Genomic DNA, 17,937 nt, shown 5'->3' on the forward strand with positions numbered 1-17,937 from the left:
AAAAAAGAGAGTCGACTTTCTAGAATATTGACAACAACAACTGAGACACATTTCAATAATTATAAATAATAGCAATGTTTTGATAGATAAATTCTGAGAATTATAGAATAAAACTTCTCTCACCTGATTTAGGACTTTTCCAATAAATAAATGTTAACGATTCATCTATTTGTACAAGCGTATTCCTAATAAGTTGTGTAAGTTGTATGTAGGTATCTCCAAGCAGACTGCTAAACATTAATCAGCATGCACGAACCGCTGCCTCAGCTGTTAGGTAGCAACAACACAGAGAGTAGTAATTGAAAGAGATGCCAGCACTGCATGACAATGAATACAACAACCAGGTAGTAACGAATAAATGGTCGTATGTATAGTTGAGCCAAGTTTTACATACCACGCATATAAATTTTTCCAATGACTTTACTTTTATCTGTGTTGATTTGTCTGGCAATAATAGCAGATGTCCACATGGTAATATTTTATCAATTTCGTATAAAGGTTTGCTAGCGAAATCATATTAAAACTACAACGAAATCATGAATGAAAATGAAAATTTTTGAACAAAGTAAAAATCAAAACAGTAACAGCCTTCTTTAGATGTTCTGTCTTTTAATATGGAGACTCGAATGAAGACCCATTTCCCTCAACGACGCATAGTTTAGGAGACACCGCCATTTTAAGATTTCCAAGTAAAATTTCGATTTTTAAAGGATTTTTGATGGAGTCACGAATTAAGGCTCATTTCCCTCTATGACGCATAGTTTAAGAGATACAGCCATTTAAAGTTTTCTAAGTGAAATTTCGATTTTTAAAGGATTTTTGGATTTAAAGGATTAAGGCCCATTTCCCCTCTACGACGCATATTTTCGGAGATACAGCCATTTTAAGTTTTCCAAGTGCGATTCTTTAAAATTTTTGTTTATCGAACCGACATCGTTAATTAACGAAAAAAATCGGTTGATCGGTTCCAGGTTTTAAATGTTGGTTAAAGTTAACGACTAATATCAACTAAAAGAAAAAATGTCAAAAAAATTTATTTTCATTTTTAATGTGATGTCCGGGTAAGCATTCAAAATATTTTAAAGTTTTTTTCTTTTAAATATTTTTTTTTTATTTTGTAGGAAGAAAATTCGATGCCCTACGGCAACTCTAGCGCAGCACTCTGCCCTTATAAGGTGCTTAAAAGGGAAAAAGGCTTGGTAGAGCGTAAAAATGCCGCCTTATATTGGAAAAATATGGCACGGGAAAAATCGATAGAAGTAGCGGACAAGATGAATAAAATTTCAGGAGCGGTCAAGAACCCCAAATAGTGACAGATGGAAGCTGTTTTAAGCCATGGACACGTTAGTATTTCAGTTGTAGATAATGGAAGTAGCGACCAACTAGTAGATGTCCAGGTCTAAAAATATCCCGGTATGGATGGGCTGTAGAATGCTATTGTACGATATTCGTGTAGGTTGCAAATCGTTTTTTGGCCGTACAATATTCAAGAAAAACGGTTGTCATATGGAACAAAGGTGATTGGATTCATAATTTCAGACTACATTTAAAAATGTTTTTCATTTGAATCAATAAAAATATTTTCCACCCACCACCTCGGGTATATATGTAAACCCCTTTCGTCACAATCCGGTGAAACTTGGATAACTTAAGCACCCAAATTCGGCACGGACATTGAGTGGTCCAATAAATATTTAAAGTTACTATTCAATTTTGTAGAACAAAATATTGGTATATTGGCAGTTATATCCAAATATAAACCGATCTGAACCATAAGGGACACACACGGATGTTGAAAAGCCTAACATAAGTCACTGCGTCAAATTTCACAAAATGGGATAATAAATGCGGATTTTTTAGGGTCAATATTTTAAATGGAGAGATCGATCTATATGGCAACTATAACCAAATCTGGACCCATATAAACCAAAGGCCACCGCAGCGTAGAGGTTATCATGTCCGCCTATGACGCTGAACGCTTGGGTTCGAATTCTGGCGAGACCATAAAAAAATGAAGATGTGGTTTTCTCCTCCTAATCCTGACAACATTTGTGAGGTACTATGTCATGTAAAACTTCTCTCCAAAAAGGTGTTACACTGCGGCACGCCGTTCGGACTCGGCTACATAAAAAAGGAGCTTGAAATTGAATCGGACTGCACTCATTGATAGGTGAGAAGTTTGCCCTTGTTCCTTAGTGGAATGTTCATGGGCAAAATTTGCATTTGCATTGGCTGATCTCGATCATATTTTATTCAGGACCCGACTCATATACATGTAACATTTTCAGACAATAAATCTACTTTTTATGTGGTTAAGACTCTAAATTGGAAGATCGGTCCATATGACAGCTATATCTATATAGTCTGATCTGACTTATACGTGGGCCGGATATCGGGAGGCTTAAATCAACACACTATATCAAGTATCAAGGAAATCGGGTAATAACTAAAGCTTTTGTGAGCTTCAGACAGCTATATCCAAATACATTCCGAAATTTACTATATTTGGGTTGGATAGCGGGTGGCTTAAAACAATTCACTGATTCAAATTTCAGCGAAATTGGTTAATAAATGCAGCCTTTATGGGTTCCAGAACCTTAAACGGAAGATCGGTCTACATGGCAGCTATATCTAAATATGGTCTGATCTGAACCGTATTAAGGTCGGATATTGGGAGGCTCAAAACAACTCACAGTTTAAAATTTCAGCGAAATCGCTTAATAAATAAAGCTTTTATAAGCTTCGGACCACTTATCGGCAGATCGGTCTATATCACAGCTATATCTAAATATAGTCCGGTTAGAACCATGTTTAGATCCTATGTTGGGAGGCCTAAAATTACTAACCGTTTCAAATTTAGGCGAAATCGGATAAAAAAATAAGCTTTTATGGGCTTCAGTCCTCTTATCGGCTGATCGGTCTATATGGCAGCTATATCTAAATGAAGTCCGATTTGAGCCATATTTAGGTTGTATATTGGGAGGCCCAAAACTACTCAATGTTTCAAATTTCACCGAAATCGAATAAAAAGTAAAGCTTTTATGGGCTTCAGATCCTTTATCGGCAGATCGGTCAATATGGCAGCTATATCTAAATATAGTCCGATCTGAACCATATTTAGGTCGGATATTTGGAGGTAACCAGCTACTCACTGCCTAAAATTTCAGCTAAATCGGTTAAAAAAAGAATGCTTTATGGGCTTTAGACCCTTTATCGGGAGATCGGTATATATAGCAGCTATGTCCAAATATAGTCCGATCTGAACCATATTTGGGTCGGATGTCGAAAGGCTTAAACTAACTCACTGTTTCAAATTTCAACGAAATCGGGTAATAAATAAAGATTTTATGGGTTTCAGACCTTTTATCGGCAGATCGGTCTATATGGCAGCTATATCTAAATATAGTCCGATCCGAACCATATTTGGGTCAGACGTTGGAAAGTCTTAAACTAATCACTGTTTTAAACTTCAGCGAAATCAGATAAAAAATAAAGCATTTATCGGCATTAGACACCTTACCGGCTGATCGGTCTATATAGCAGCTATATCCAAATATGGTCCGATTTGGCCCGTTCAAGAGCCTAACCAACGTGCATCGGCTCAATATCTCAATTTTAGAAGGCTGTAGAGCGATTACAACAAATGGACGAAAAGACGGACAGACACGGATATCGTTAAATCTCTAAGAATTTTACGACGATCCGAAATATATATACTTTGTAGGATCGGAAATTGATATTTCGATATGTTGCAAACGGAATGATTAAGGAATATACCCCCTATCTTACGGTGGTGGGTATAAAAATGTATTTTCTTTAAAATTTGAATTTTCAAAACTGTTAAATTATGTTGATAAGGCTTAACCACTACTATTTTCTTGTTGTTAACGTACCTATGGTTTTACGTAGTCACCGGCAATTCATTTCTACAAATTTCGATTAAATTTCCATACAGAATAGCACTTGCCGACAAATCTCGTTAATTCTTTCGGCAAGGAGTTAGAGAATCGCACTACAGATAAAATGGAAGCTCGTAAAAAGATTACTCAGTGGGGATGCTGAAAGTTATAACGGCATATCAAACGCAAAAGGTCAGCCTATTTGGTCACTAACAGTGCCCCCAAGAACTCAGGAAGCAATCAGTAGCTATATGTATCTTATTCATTGCCATGGTAATAGCAAATTTACATATGTTTTCAAATACATTTGTTCACTCCTAAAAACTGGATGATACATCTTTACTTTGCGAGACGCTTATTAAGTGCTTATGCTTGTTCATTAGAACTACTGAGCGTGAGAGAGAATTCATGGAAATAAAAACAATAACAATGCTCACTACCTATACAAACGAAATCTCTTAAAATTAAAGAGCTTAATGTACACTCAATATCTTCACAGAGGTTTATTGATAGAGAAACGAGAATACACAAGTGTTGTCAAGCCTTCCAATGCTAAACCTTATCGCAGATATTATACTCATATTTCGCAAGATATACAATTTTTATAGCAGTATGTTTTCTTCAGTACAGCCACCGGAGAACAATATTCTTTTACCTTTCTTTTATATAAATGTACATGTGTTGGGCTTTGTTATACCTACCTTCCACCATAGAATTCAGTACGTCTGTTGTAATCACGCTACAGCCATTAAATATGGATATCTTGAGCTGAAATGTTGGACCGATTAGCATTTTGTTCATACGCTGGTTAAGTTCTTGAACCATCCAGAATGAACTATAATTGGATATAGCTGTCATATAAACTGATCTCTCGATTTAGGCTCTTAAGCCCATAAATGGTGCATTTCATAGTGGACTCAAATTTGACACCTGAACCAAAAGTGATTCCGATCGGACGCTAAAGATGGGGTGTATTAATTTTCTTATTCAACATCTCGAACCTTACCTTACCGACACTATGAATTATTAATGTTCTTGATCTTCATAAGATCGTCTTATACAGTCATGTCAGTCCGATCATTTGTGTTTCTGTTGAAATCAATTTTGAAATTAAGAGATCGAATTGAAAAATCGAAAAAATGTTTTTTTTTTCTCTAAGGCAGGAAACTTGTAAGGTCGGGTCTTTCGGGCTAACTTAATATAGCCCCAATATAGAGGAGTTATGTTTGTTCCGATTTTCTGAAATATGAAAAAATGAGTTTCAACACCTAGTCCCAATAACAGTTCAAGTCGAACTATTTATATTTAGAGCCCATTTTTCTCCCAAGTTTTCTTAGATTTAAAACGGTGAGTTATATCAGAACCTAATGACACCCTTGCAAAATATGGTCTTGATCGGGTCATATTTGAATATCGCGCCCATATGGGTCATATTTGAAAATAGACCAATTTCACTATTTAATGTTTTGTACCGTATAAGGCGTGTGCTCATTACACGACTTGACGAAATTTATATCAGTGAGCTTCTTACAAAGACTCAACTTCCTTAAACTATCATTAACATAAAATTTTTTACTTGAACAATCTGTCGCCAAAGGACTGTTTTCTTTAAAAATTAAGCAAGTCGTCTTAAAGAGCCCTGTTCAAATTCAGATGTGTGCTTTACAACCTACTCTAGTTGGGACGGAATGTGAAGCACCATGATCCATTTGACATCGTTCGCTGATGATTTTTCTTGGTTGAAAATGAAATCACGATACGTATAGCCAGTCAAATGCTTCAAGCAACAACACACTTTTGCTGACTTTTAAATGTTTTTTGAGGCTTTTATACCCAACACAGAAGGATGGGGGTATGTTCATTTTGTCATTCCGTTTGCAACACATCGAAATATCCATTTCCGACCATATCAAGTATTTATATTCTTGATCAGCGTAAAAATCTAAGACGATCTAGCCATGTCCGTCCGTCTGTCTGTTGAAATCACGCTACAGTCTTCAACAATAGAGATATTGAGCAGAAATTTTGCACAGGTTCTTTTTTTGACCATAAGCAGGTTCAGCTCGATGGCCCATATCGGACTATATCTTCATGTAGCCCCCATATAGACCGATCCTCCGATTTAGGGTCTTAGGTCCATAAAAGCCACATTTATTATCCGATTTTGCTGAAATTTGAGAAAATGAGTTGTGTTATGCCAGGCGATATTGTTCTTTAATTTGGACCAGATCGGTCCAGATTTGAATATAGCTGCCATATATACCGATCCGCCGATTTAGGGTTTTAGGCCCATAACAGCCACATTTATTATCCGATTTTGTTGAAATTTGGGACAGTGAGTTGTGTTGGGCCCTTCGATATCCTTCTTCAATTTGGCCTAGACTGGTCCAGATTTGGATATAGCCGCCATATAGACCGATCTCTCGATTTAAGTCTTATGGGCCATAAAAGGCGACTATATTGGCCGATGTCGTCGAAATTTGGGACAGTGAATTGTGTTAGGACATTTGACATTGTTCTTCAATTGAGCTTAGATCTATCCAGATTTGAATATAGCTGCCATATAGACCGATAGATTTAAGGTTTTGGGGCCATAAAAGGCGCATTTATTCTCCGATTTCGCCGAAATTTGGGACAGTAAGATGTGTTCGGCTCTTCGACATTTTTCTGCCCAAAACGATCCAGATTTGGATATAGCTGCCATAATGACCGATATCTCGATTTTAAGTTTTGGCCACATAAAAGGCGCATTTAAAATTCGATTTTACTGAAATTTGACACAGTGACTTATGTTAGGCTTTTCGACATTCGTGTCGCATATGGTTCAGATCGGTTTATTGTTAGATAAAGCTACTAAATATATCAATATTTAGTTAAACACAATTGAACAATGACTTGTATTTATTAGTATTTGGTCCAAATCGGAACATATTGGGTTGCCAAAAAGTAATTGCGGATTTTTGAAAAGAAAGCAAATGCATTTTTAATAAAACTTAGAATGAACTTTAATCAAATATACTTTTTTTACCCTTTTTTTCTAAAGCAAGCTAAAAGTAACAGCTGATAACTGACAGCAAAAAGAATGCAATTACAGAGTCACAAGCTGTGAAAAAATTTGTCAATGCCGACTATATGAAAAATCCGCAATTACTTTTTGGGCAACCTAATATTTCGATATGGCGGCTATGGGACATAAGTTGTGCATTTTTCACCGGATTTTGACGAAAGATGGTTTATATATATACCCGGCCGAACTTAACGCCTTTTTTCTTGTTTGTGTTTCATTCACATTTGTACAACAAGGCCGTGATTCTTATATACCAAAACATCCGCTTCTGTGTCAACTAAAAACGAGCATTTTCTATTCGTAGCATTACACTCCAGTACCACGACCGCACTGGATTTAATATTAATGTTATAAATCCTCATTCTTGGTCTTCCTGGACGACTTCCTCCGTCATCCGGCCACCGCAGTTTCCCTTTTTCTCATATGCAAACGTTCTAAATCCATTATGTCCTCTACTATCGTTCACTCGATTCCTCGAATTCGGATAGGTCGACTTATTTCCATGTCAGTTATTTCTCCTATGAAAACCATTCCTATAGTTACCGCGCTTGCTACAATTCTGGCGTATACCATATCTGCATATCTACCATATCTGCATTCCTATTATTGTACCTATTGATTTCGTTATACATTACTTCTTCTATTTTATCCATTGTTATCATTACTATCATATCTGCCACTGTGCCGATTATTATAACCGTTATAAGTTTACCCATTTCGACGGTTGCTGTACCAATTGTCGTACATATATCTGCCGCCGCGACCAAATCTACCGGCATTAAATCGCCCGTTACAAAATCGCGCTTTATATGGCAGGATCGCCATGTGGTGAAAGTCACCTCTATATCCATGCTAGATTCATTACCTGCCTATCAAAGTGTGCCGGCGCTTTAAAACGTCACAGGCAGCAAAAGTTGTTGATTTATTTGCTGGCGCTCAATGGTGCCTAGCAAGAGTTTCTGCATTAATTAAAGCAAGTAAAAATGCTGGTTAGTTTCTTCTAGTCAGTCAATGCTTCGGCTATTCACACTTAATTGAGTTTATTGGTATATTCTCATACTTATATACAGGGTACATAACGGTAAACTTAATCCTATTCCCTTTTCTATTAATATCCTTAAAAATAAACATTTCATTTTGTAAACAATCTATTGTACTAAACAGCTGTTGAGTATCTAACAGCTGATCTGACTCAAGGTATACTTATTACAATAGTTTGGAAATAATATCGATAACAAACACCACACTATGCTATTCTTTGAATAGAAAGCATTGAATAATGTTCTAAGGCCGGACACTATCCTGTAATGGAATCTTACCAAATTAAGCATCATTAATTTTAGTTTAACAATTCCTTTAAGTAAGGATAACAACTTATTCAGCAAACACCCCTAGATACATTAGGTTGGATTCTCAGCTCTAGAGTCTGTGATCAAATGGAAATACAGACAGCCTCCCAATCAGGGAACTTTACTGGCAGGTCAAAACAAACAACACACACATAATATTTTGTAACATTTAATGAGGTAATAGTTGAAAACCATATTAAAATAACAATCCATGATTATTAGCATATGTTGAGTCCCATACATGTAGCTCCTCCTTTTCTGGTACCTCTTTCATTTGCAGAATCTCAGCGATGTTAAGAGCCATATATGGATTACCAGCTTGTAAGGGTCTCCATATCAATGCAGGGCTTTTCTCTTTTTTGCGCCACTTGTTCAAAGAATTGTGTCGGCGTTTTGTGGCAAAGTTAGTGAAAAGACCCACCATTATTTGTATCATGTTATATTCCACAGAAGTCTTATTCAATTTCCAGGAGTGATCAGCATACCATAAATAAGAGAGTTCCTCGGCATGAGACGCACCCTTTGTAACTTGTCCTGCCGTATGCTTTTTCCTAAAATGATTGAATGTAGGCGAGTCAAAGGCAAAACGATAGTAATAGGTGGGAGCCTTTGCATAAGCCAAACGGGAGAGTAGAGTTCGATGAAATCCATGTGGCAGATACGTCGGCAGCGTCCATTTTAAGCTGATATTTTTAATAAAAGTGATCACATTTATTAACATTTGCCAAATTTCCATTGGACATTTATACTTTTATGTTAACCGATTAACAATAAAGATAAATAAATATTCACCACAACAAACATCAGCTGATAACTAACATATGCACCGCGGGCCGTTTTTACACAGTACAATCATATCTATAACCCTGTAGGAACAGAATCTTAACGCATTAACAGTATCGAATAAAACTAATCATCAAAATGAGTACAAAAGTCACAAAATCAGTAAATTCTGTGTTTAATACCCCTAAAATTAACAAACATCCAATAGAAAATACACCAATTTCCTCAAAGAATAAATCACCAAAATTAATTCAATTAATAGAACAAAAATTTGCTCGACAGACTGAAATAATAACAGCCAAAATCGATGAAGCAGTTGCAAATGCCATTGGTGCGCTCGAAAGTAAACTTCTTGAGCTATCAAATAACTTAAATAATCTAACACTAAGAGTGAACGAAATGGAAAAATCTCAAAGTTGTCTAAATGATCTTAAAACTGAGATAAATGAGCTAAAATTTAAAATATGCCGCCAAGAAAACTTGAATGTATCATGTAACTTACGATTAACTGGCATACCATCATATGAGAACGAAAATACTTTTGAGATATTTAAATGCCTGTGTGATTCTCTAAAAATTGTAACTCCTAGTGTCATAAGCGTACGTCGAATTCGTAACTCTAATAGCAACATAATTGATGGTACTATTTTGGTAAAATTGTGTTCGCCAAATGATAAAAATTTTATATTAAAAACCATATCGAAGTATAGACGCGAAAACAAAACTCAACTTTCGATTGCCATGTGTGGTTTTGATAGCAATAACCACTTGTTTGTTAACGAAGACTTAACAAAAGAAAACTATAAAATATATAAAACCTATTTTACCGATGCAATTGAAGAACTCACAGTATTCTATAGTGATGTAATTATTTCTGGAGATTATAATAGCAATCTACTTTCTGAAAGTAAATTTGCTGATGCCATGAATACTTTTGGACTATATTCCGTAAATACCACAATTCCTACACACTACTCTCACACTGGAAATACTCTGATTGATGCCATTTTCGTTAATTGTCGGGAAAAAATTCTTCTGTATGATCAACTTTCTGCACCCTCATTTTCCAAACACGACTTATTATTTATAAAGTACGATGTAAATCTAAAGAAAAATCAAACAGAATACCAGATTCGCGATTTTCGAAAACTTAACTACAACTTGTTGAACGATTTATCTAACAATATTGCATGGGATGCAATATATGGTTATGAATCTGTTGAGGACCAAGTTAGTTTTATGCAACATCACATTTCTTTGCTATATGACTATTGTGTACCCCTGCGAATAATAAAAGGTATACATAAACAACAGCCTTGGTTTACCCCCGAAGTCAAAAATTTGATTCAAAGAAGAGATACCCTATATAAACGTTGGAAATATTATAAAACCACAAATCTATATAACAATTTCAAAGAAGCAAGACGCCAGGTCAATGAGAAAATCAAAGTATTGAAAACGGAATACTATCGTCAGAAATTTACCACGGCAGTAGATAGTGGATCAAAATGGAAGGTTATTCGTAGTATTGGCATCGGAAAGAAAAATATTTCCACTCCGGACATGAATGTTGAGGATTTAAATCAAATGTTTGCTAACCACCAAAATCTGACACCAAACTCTTCAATCAATAATTTCGTAAATATATCACCATCTTCGGTCAATAACCTTTCAGACTCTACCTTCTGCTTTCAATGTGTTAATCAAAGTGAAGTCTTGGAATGTTTTCTCTCAATAAGTTCCAACGCTGAAGGAATGGACGAGCTATCTCCTAAATTTTTGAAAATTTTGCTTCCTAAATGTCTCCCTTATTTCACATATTTATTCAATACAATCCTAACTAAGTCTGTCTTTCCTAATTCATGGAAATACACGAAAATTATTCCTGTTCCAAAGTCCAACAATGACTTTCGACCAATTGCAATTTTACCGTATTTATCTAAAGTTTTGGAACGCGTAATGCATAAGCAGATTAATAATTACATATGCACAAATAAATTACTAACGGAGCGACAGTCTGGTTTTAGATCCCAAAGGAGTTGCATAACTGCACTTACCGATGTTATTGAGAATCTGAGATTGAATATGGACAACAACATGTTATCAATTCTGGTACTGCTTGACCACAGCAAAGCTTTTGATACAGTCAACCACTCAATCCTTATTTGGAAACTAGAGAAACTGTTTTACTTTTCTAAACCAGCATGCCGGCTTATTTCATCATATCTAAACAACAGATCGCAATCTGTCTGTCATAACAGAATGGTATCAAATATCCTTAATACAAAAAGTGGTGTCCCACAAGGCTCTATACTTGGTCCCTTGTTATTTTGCATATATGTAAATGATTTGCCTAGTGTTTTGCGAAACACTAATATTCATCTTTATGCAGATGATGTTCAACTTTATACAAGTACACATCTAACAAAATTAACTGAATGCGTCGACAGACTAAACCAGGACTTAGAACGTGTAAACGACTGGGCTACTAAAAATGAGTTAAAAATTAATCCAGCAAAGTCAAAGTGTGTGGTAATCTCGAAAAATGGATCGGATTTGCTTGCACAATACCCATTAACAATTAATTATACTCCAATAAGAATTGTTTCAACATCTTCTAACCTTGGTGTAACTTTCAACGAAAGGCTAACGTGGACAAACCACATTCAAAGTAATATCGTCAAGACATATGGGATGCTTCGCAACTTATGGGCAGTTCAAAGCACAACTCCGCTACATATTCGAATGACATTAGCGAAATCGTACTTGGTTCCAGTACTACTTTACGGAGTTGAAATATTTGCAAACTGCAATTACAACGACAAACAAAGGCTACATATAGCGTATAACAGTATTGCAAGATATGTATTTAAAAAGAGACGCCACGAAAGAATATCATCCTACTCATATCAAATATTCAACATGAGCTTTGACAACCTCCTTAAATTTAAATGTCTACTTTTTCTTCATAAAATCATATATACAGGGGAACCCAACTATCTATTTGAAATTCTTCAATTTGCGAGATCAACCCGGCGAAAAAATATTATTCCGATACGCCATAAATATTCTAGATCAGAACAACAATTTTTTATATACTCCATCCGTCTTTGGAACAATATACCTACCAGCATACAGCTAATAAGCAACGCATTTCTGTTCAAAAAGGAGCTGATGTTATTTTTTAAATGATCATATATTTAAAAACAACTGATTTTAAATAAGTAATTTATCTCAATGTAAAAATATTTTAATTTATATTGTTATATTGTCATATTGTAGCATATAAAATTTTTTAATAATCTTCTCTCAAACCTCTGTACTGTATTATCTCCTGAAGCTACCTAGTACTGTAACTTATAAGATTTCATATCTTGTTGTGCTAGGTTTCCGTAATTAAATAAATAAAAAAAAATAAATAAAAAAATAAATCACGAATGCCAAAATACTTAAAGCAAAGAAAAATTGGTCAATCAGAATATGTGAATATAACAAAGATTCCCCCTACTTACATTTACAACATCTTCAAGTTCATTGCTTTCCTTAGAAAAATGCAACTTAAATAGAACTTGGGCTAGTTCCTCATTTACGGTCTCATTGTTGTTTATCTTCACCAAATAAGGTAAAATAGTTGCAGGGTCTGTGCGGAAAGACTCAATGATCTGTGTGTAGTTTTGAAGTTGGGAATACAGCAAAAGTCCCTCATTGGCAGTACTGCCAAATATAATGGGAATTTCATTGCTCCATGCGCTATGCAACATCTTCTGTTGCTCCTGGGACACAACACAGTGTTCACTTTCGTAAGGTTCCACAACGGGGGCAAAAGTAAGCCTAAATCCATTACGACGATCTTCAGGGGTTAGCAGATCATGTTGAACCAACTTTCCGGCTTCCAAGGATTGCAGATACTCGATTACCTTACGGTCATTGTTTTCCTTCTCATAGCCATGTTGTTGAGCTAAGCGGTAGGCATAGTCCTGGGCCGGTGTACTCGCTCTTGAGCTTAACATGGTGCCCGACATGCAAATGGCTTTGTGGAATAAACCTCGCGTTTGATTTGTGGCCGAAAGATAATGGACCGATGCACCACCCACACTATTGCCAAATAGTGTGATATTATCCGGATCACCATTGAAATATCGAATGAATTTCTTAACCCATTTCAGAGCTAATATTTGATCTTTTAAGCCTGCATTACCTGGTATTTGCAGTGAGGGATCTTTGACGCTGAGAAAACCTAATAGGGGAAGAAAAATTATGTTCGCATTTAAAGGTATGATACTGAACGACTTACCCAATGAATCTACCCTGTAATTGAGGGTTACCAAAACAACATCTTTTTGCATAAAATAGTCTGGCCCATATAGACTTCTGATGGCGGCGCCTTCATTAAATCCACCTCCAAATATGTATACCATAACGGGAAGAAGCATTAAAGTATGAAGCTGTAATTGGACATAGAAGAAGAATAGTTTTTTACACCCACACCAACACCGACTATAGGATGGAAGGTTTATTCATCATTGTTGTCGGATTGTTTGTTTGTTCTGTATAGACTCAAAAACGGCTGAACCGATTACCTTGAAACTTTCACAGATTGTGTAGATTGGTATGGAAGGAAACATAGACTATATAATTTTTTGATATCGGGAGGGGGCGGACCCTCCCCCTTTCCCCAAAAGCACTATCCACAAATAAAAATGGACTAATCGGGACCATATGGGATTAAAATGAAATGTATTCAAGAGTAGAGTACGAATTTCATAAAAAAAGTTGAGTCCAAGTACCTAGGGGGCCGCCCCAGCCCCAAAACCCCTTAAGGGTGAAATATATTCGGGAGTAGATTACGAATATGGTCAGGAAGTAGGAATAGGCTTGATAATTTATTGATAACGGAAGGGGGCGGACCTTCCACATTTACCCCAAAAACACCACCCAAAATCAAAAGTGTACAGATAAAGACAATGTGGGTATCAAATGAAATGTATGCCGGAGTAGATAACGAATCTGGCATACAAATCCATGTCGAAGTATAGGTGGTCACCCCACTCCCACAAAAACGACCAAAATGGGCAATTTAGCCAACCACGGATATATGGGTCTCGGTTTGTTTGTTCCGTATATACTGAAAAACGGCTGAACCGATTTTCTCAAAATTTTCGCATATTGTGTAGGTTGGTCTGGAAGGAAACATAGGCTGTATAGTTTTTCGGCATCGGAAGGGGGACGGACTCTCCCCCTAATGCTAAAAACACAACCCAAAATCAAAAGTGAACCAATCGGGACAATATAGGTATCAAATGAAAGGTATTGGAGAGTATAATACTAATATGGTATTAAAATTTTAGTCTAAGTACCTATCGGGCCGCCCCAACCCCAAAACTCCGCCAAGCAGACACATTGGACGTTAATTTCAATATGGGGCTCAAATAAAAGCTATTCGGGAGTAGATTTCGAATTTGGCATACAAAATCAGATCGAAGTATAGGGGGTCATGCCACCCCTCAAAAACGGAATTAGATCCATTATGACTATAAGATACTTGGTTGCACCGATTTTCTAAAAATTTTCACAGATTGTCCACGTTTGTCTGGAAGGAATCATAGGCTATATAATTTTTAGATATCGGGTGGAGGCGGACTGAAAGTGGTCCGATGGGGACAATAAGGGTATCAAGTGAATGGGTTTGGAGACCAGAATACGAATATGGTATTAAAATTTTGATCCAAGTAACCAGCGGGGTTATTTGACCCGCTATGACAATATGGGACTCCAATGAAAGGTATTTGGGAGTAGAAAACGAATTTGATATCCAATTTTGGAGTCAAGTGTTTTGGGATACGCCCTAAAACATCCCCTAAACTGAACTTCATTGCCGTTGGGAATAAAGAACGAATTTGATATCTATTTTCAGTAAAAAGTGACGGTGGCCGCCCCAGCCCAAAACACCCTCCAAACGGTTCATATTTACCGGCCATGACAATATGCGACTCAAATTAAAGGAACTTAGGAAGTGCAGCACGAATTTGATATTCATATTTGAGTCGAAATGTCTGAGGTGCCATCCCTCATCTAATGAGAACATTACCCTAAGGAAGAACATTACCACCAGGAACCGAGAAGGGGCCGTAGACGGTAAATTATTCGTGAACAGACTTTGTCATTAGTAAACGGAAGCTCGATGTAGATATTAAACCTATGATGACATGGGCAAACTTTCTTAGTTTTCGCCGGTTTTTATTTAGTGAACCCCCAGGGAACTTAATTCTCACCTGATTTGCCTAAAATTTGGCATAAGGACTCTTACTATGAATTTCGATAACGAGCCTAGTATGATCCGAATCGGGCTATAAAACAAAAGTTTGGCTTAAAGACATGTGTGATAACTTCCAACCACCATGACTTTTATGATCCGAATCGGTATATAAAGTTATATAGCCCTTAAGATTTGACTTCTTGAGTTCCTAAAAGCATAGTTTCATGCCTCATTTGGCTGAAATTTGGTACATGAAGTACACTTAGGTCCTCCTATGCACACAACGAATCCCACCCGGATAGGTCCATAAATAGTCATAGGCCCCTTATAAACCGATACCCCGATATGACTTGAGTCTATAGAAACCTCAATCAATATTCAATTTTATGTTTACTAGATAGCAGAATCCATGGTGGTAAGTACCTAAGAGTCCTCTCAAACGTACATGTTTCAATTCTCTTCATACTTCGTCACTTACCTTTTTTGCAAATACATTTAAATAAAGACAATCTTCGGCGCCTTCCACTCTACCGCTGGCCTTGTTCCTTTGTATAGGCTTAATTGTGCTGAAATTTGTGCAGTCCTTTACACCCTGCCAGGGTTGAGCTGCCAAAGGGGCCTTAAATCGTAGATCACCTATCGGTGGTTGGCCATAGGGAATTCCCTCGAAACTGTAATAGCGATCATTGTATATTGTGGTACGCACCGCTCCTCGTAGTTCGCCCACAGGCAATGATATTTCCTGGTATTGTAACCTTTTAGACATTTAAATTTAAAAATAATTTTTGCATCTAGAATTTCCAAAACCATAACTTACATTTGCTCTCGCCGGGTCGTTGAATCTTTGGAATTTAAGGTAGCGACTGATTTCATGCTTATACAAAATTGTTTCGTTTTTTGTATTTACATGCAAGAATTATTTTCGCAGCTTTTAACTGCCGTACGATCTTATCGTTGGACAAGCTGCGTAGCTAATTTTTTTTTATTATTATATTCTTTAATAAACAAATCAGAAGCTAAATGTCAAAGTGGAATATGTCACATTAATACATGGGTGGTTGCGAAATCATATTCGATTGGAATAAAATTGGACTTTTTGTGTGAGGTTAGTTTAGAATGATGAATAATGTTGGTGTTTCCGTGATATAGCCAACATATATCTTTTAATTTAATTTTATTTATTTTTTATACCCACCGCCATAGGGTGGGGGTATACTAATCTGGTCATTCCGTTTGTAACACCTCGAAATATTCATCTCAGACCCCACAAAGTATATATTCTTGATCATCTCGTAGTGCTGAATCGATCTAGCCATGTCCGTCCGTCCGTTTGTAAAATCGAGATAGAGGTCGAACGCGTAAAGCCAGCCGCTTGAAATTTTGGATAGATACTAAGTATTGATGTAGGTTGTTGGGGATTGCTAATGGGCCATATCGGTTCATTTTAAGATATAGCTCCCATATAAACCGATCCCCCGATTTGACTTCTTGGGCCCCAGGAAGACGCAATTTTTGTCCGATTTGGCTGAAATTTTGCACTTGATGTTCCTTTATGACTCCAATAACTGTACGGTCTATAACCGGATATAGCTCCCATATAAACCGATCGACCGATTTGAGTTCTTGAGCCCTTACAAGTCGCAATTTTTGTCCGACTTGGCTGAAATTTCGCATGTAGTGTTTTGCTATGACTTCGAACAACTGTGCCAGGTACGACCAAAATCGGTCTAAAACATGACATAGCTCCCATGTAAACCGGTCCCTCGATCATTCTTGTTCGGTTCCTAGAATCTTTAGTTTTTGCTGGTTTGTCAGAAGTTTGGTATGTAGAATAAAATAAATTATGTTAAGAATAAAATAAATTAGCAGAATTAATGTTGGTGGGTTCCCAAGATTCGCCCGGCCGAACTTAGTGCGCTATTACTTGTTTAGTTTACTTTATTTTATATAATTATACCCTCCACCATAGGAGGGGGGTATACTAATTTCGTCATTCCGTTTGTAACACCTCGAAATATGCGTCTAAGACCCCATAAAGTATTAAGTCGATCTATTGGGTTGCTCAAAATGTAATTGCGGATTTTTCATATAGTCGGCGTTGACAAATTTTTCAAAGGCACAAGCCTTTCTGTTATTGCATATTTGAAAATTTGCACGTGGTGTTTTATTATAACTTCCAACTACTGTGCTAAGTATGGTTTAAATCAGTAAATAACCTGACATAGCTGTCATATAAACCGATCTGGGATCTTGACTTCTTGAGCGTCTAGAGAGCGCAATTCTCATCCGATTGGAATGAAATTTTGCACGACGAGTTTCGCTACGACTTCCAATAACTCTGCTAAGTTAGATTTAAATCGGTGAATAACCTGATATAGCTGCCATATAAACCGATCTTCAATCTTGACTTTTTGAGCCGCTAGAGAGCGCAATTCTCATCAGATTGGGCTGCCATTTTGCATGAAGTGTTTTGTTACGACTTCCAACAACTGTGCTAAGTATGGTTCAAATCGGTTCATAACCGGCTATAGCTGCCATATATACCGATCTTGGATCTTGACTTCTTAAGCCTCTAGAGGCCGC

At 36.6% G+C, this 17,937-nt stretch overlaps 1 protein-coding gene across 1 annotated transcript; it reads right to left on the reverse strand.

Moving 5' to 3' along the window:
* Positions 1-11,469: 11,469 nt before the first annotated feature.
* LOC106087646 (esterase B1) lies at positions 11,470-16,227 on the reverse strand. Its single transcript, XM_059361798.1, has 5 exons — positions 16,172-16,227; positions 15,833-16,109; positions 13,393-13,543; positions 12,611-13,335; positions 11,470-11,583 (listed from the first exon to the last, which is right to left on the reverse strand). The coding sequence occupies exons 1-5, from the start codon at positions 16,225-16,227 to the stop codon at positions 11,470-11,472; spliced, it is 1,323 nt and encodes a 440-aa protein (XP_059217781.1).
* Between the last annotated feature and the right edge of the window lie 1,710 nt (positions 16,228-17,937).

Source organism: Stomoxys calcitrans, chromosome 2 (genome assembly GCF_963082655.1).
Source record: "Stomoxys calcitrans chromosome 2, idStoCalc2.1, whole genome shotgun sequence".
Taxonomy (NCBI): Eukaryota; Metazoa; Arthropoda; class Insecta; order Diptera; family Muscidae; genus Stomoxys; species Stomoxys calcitrans.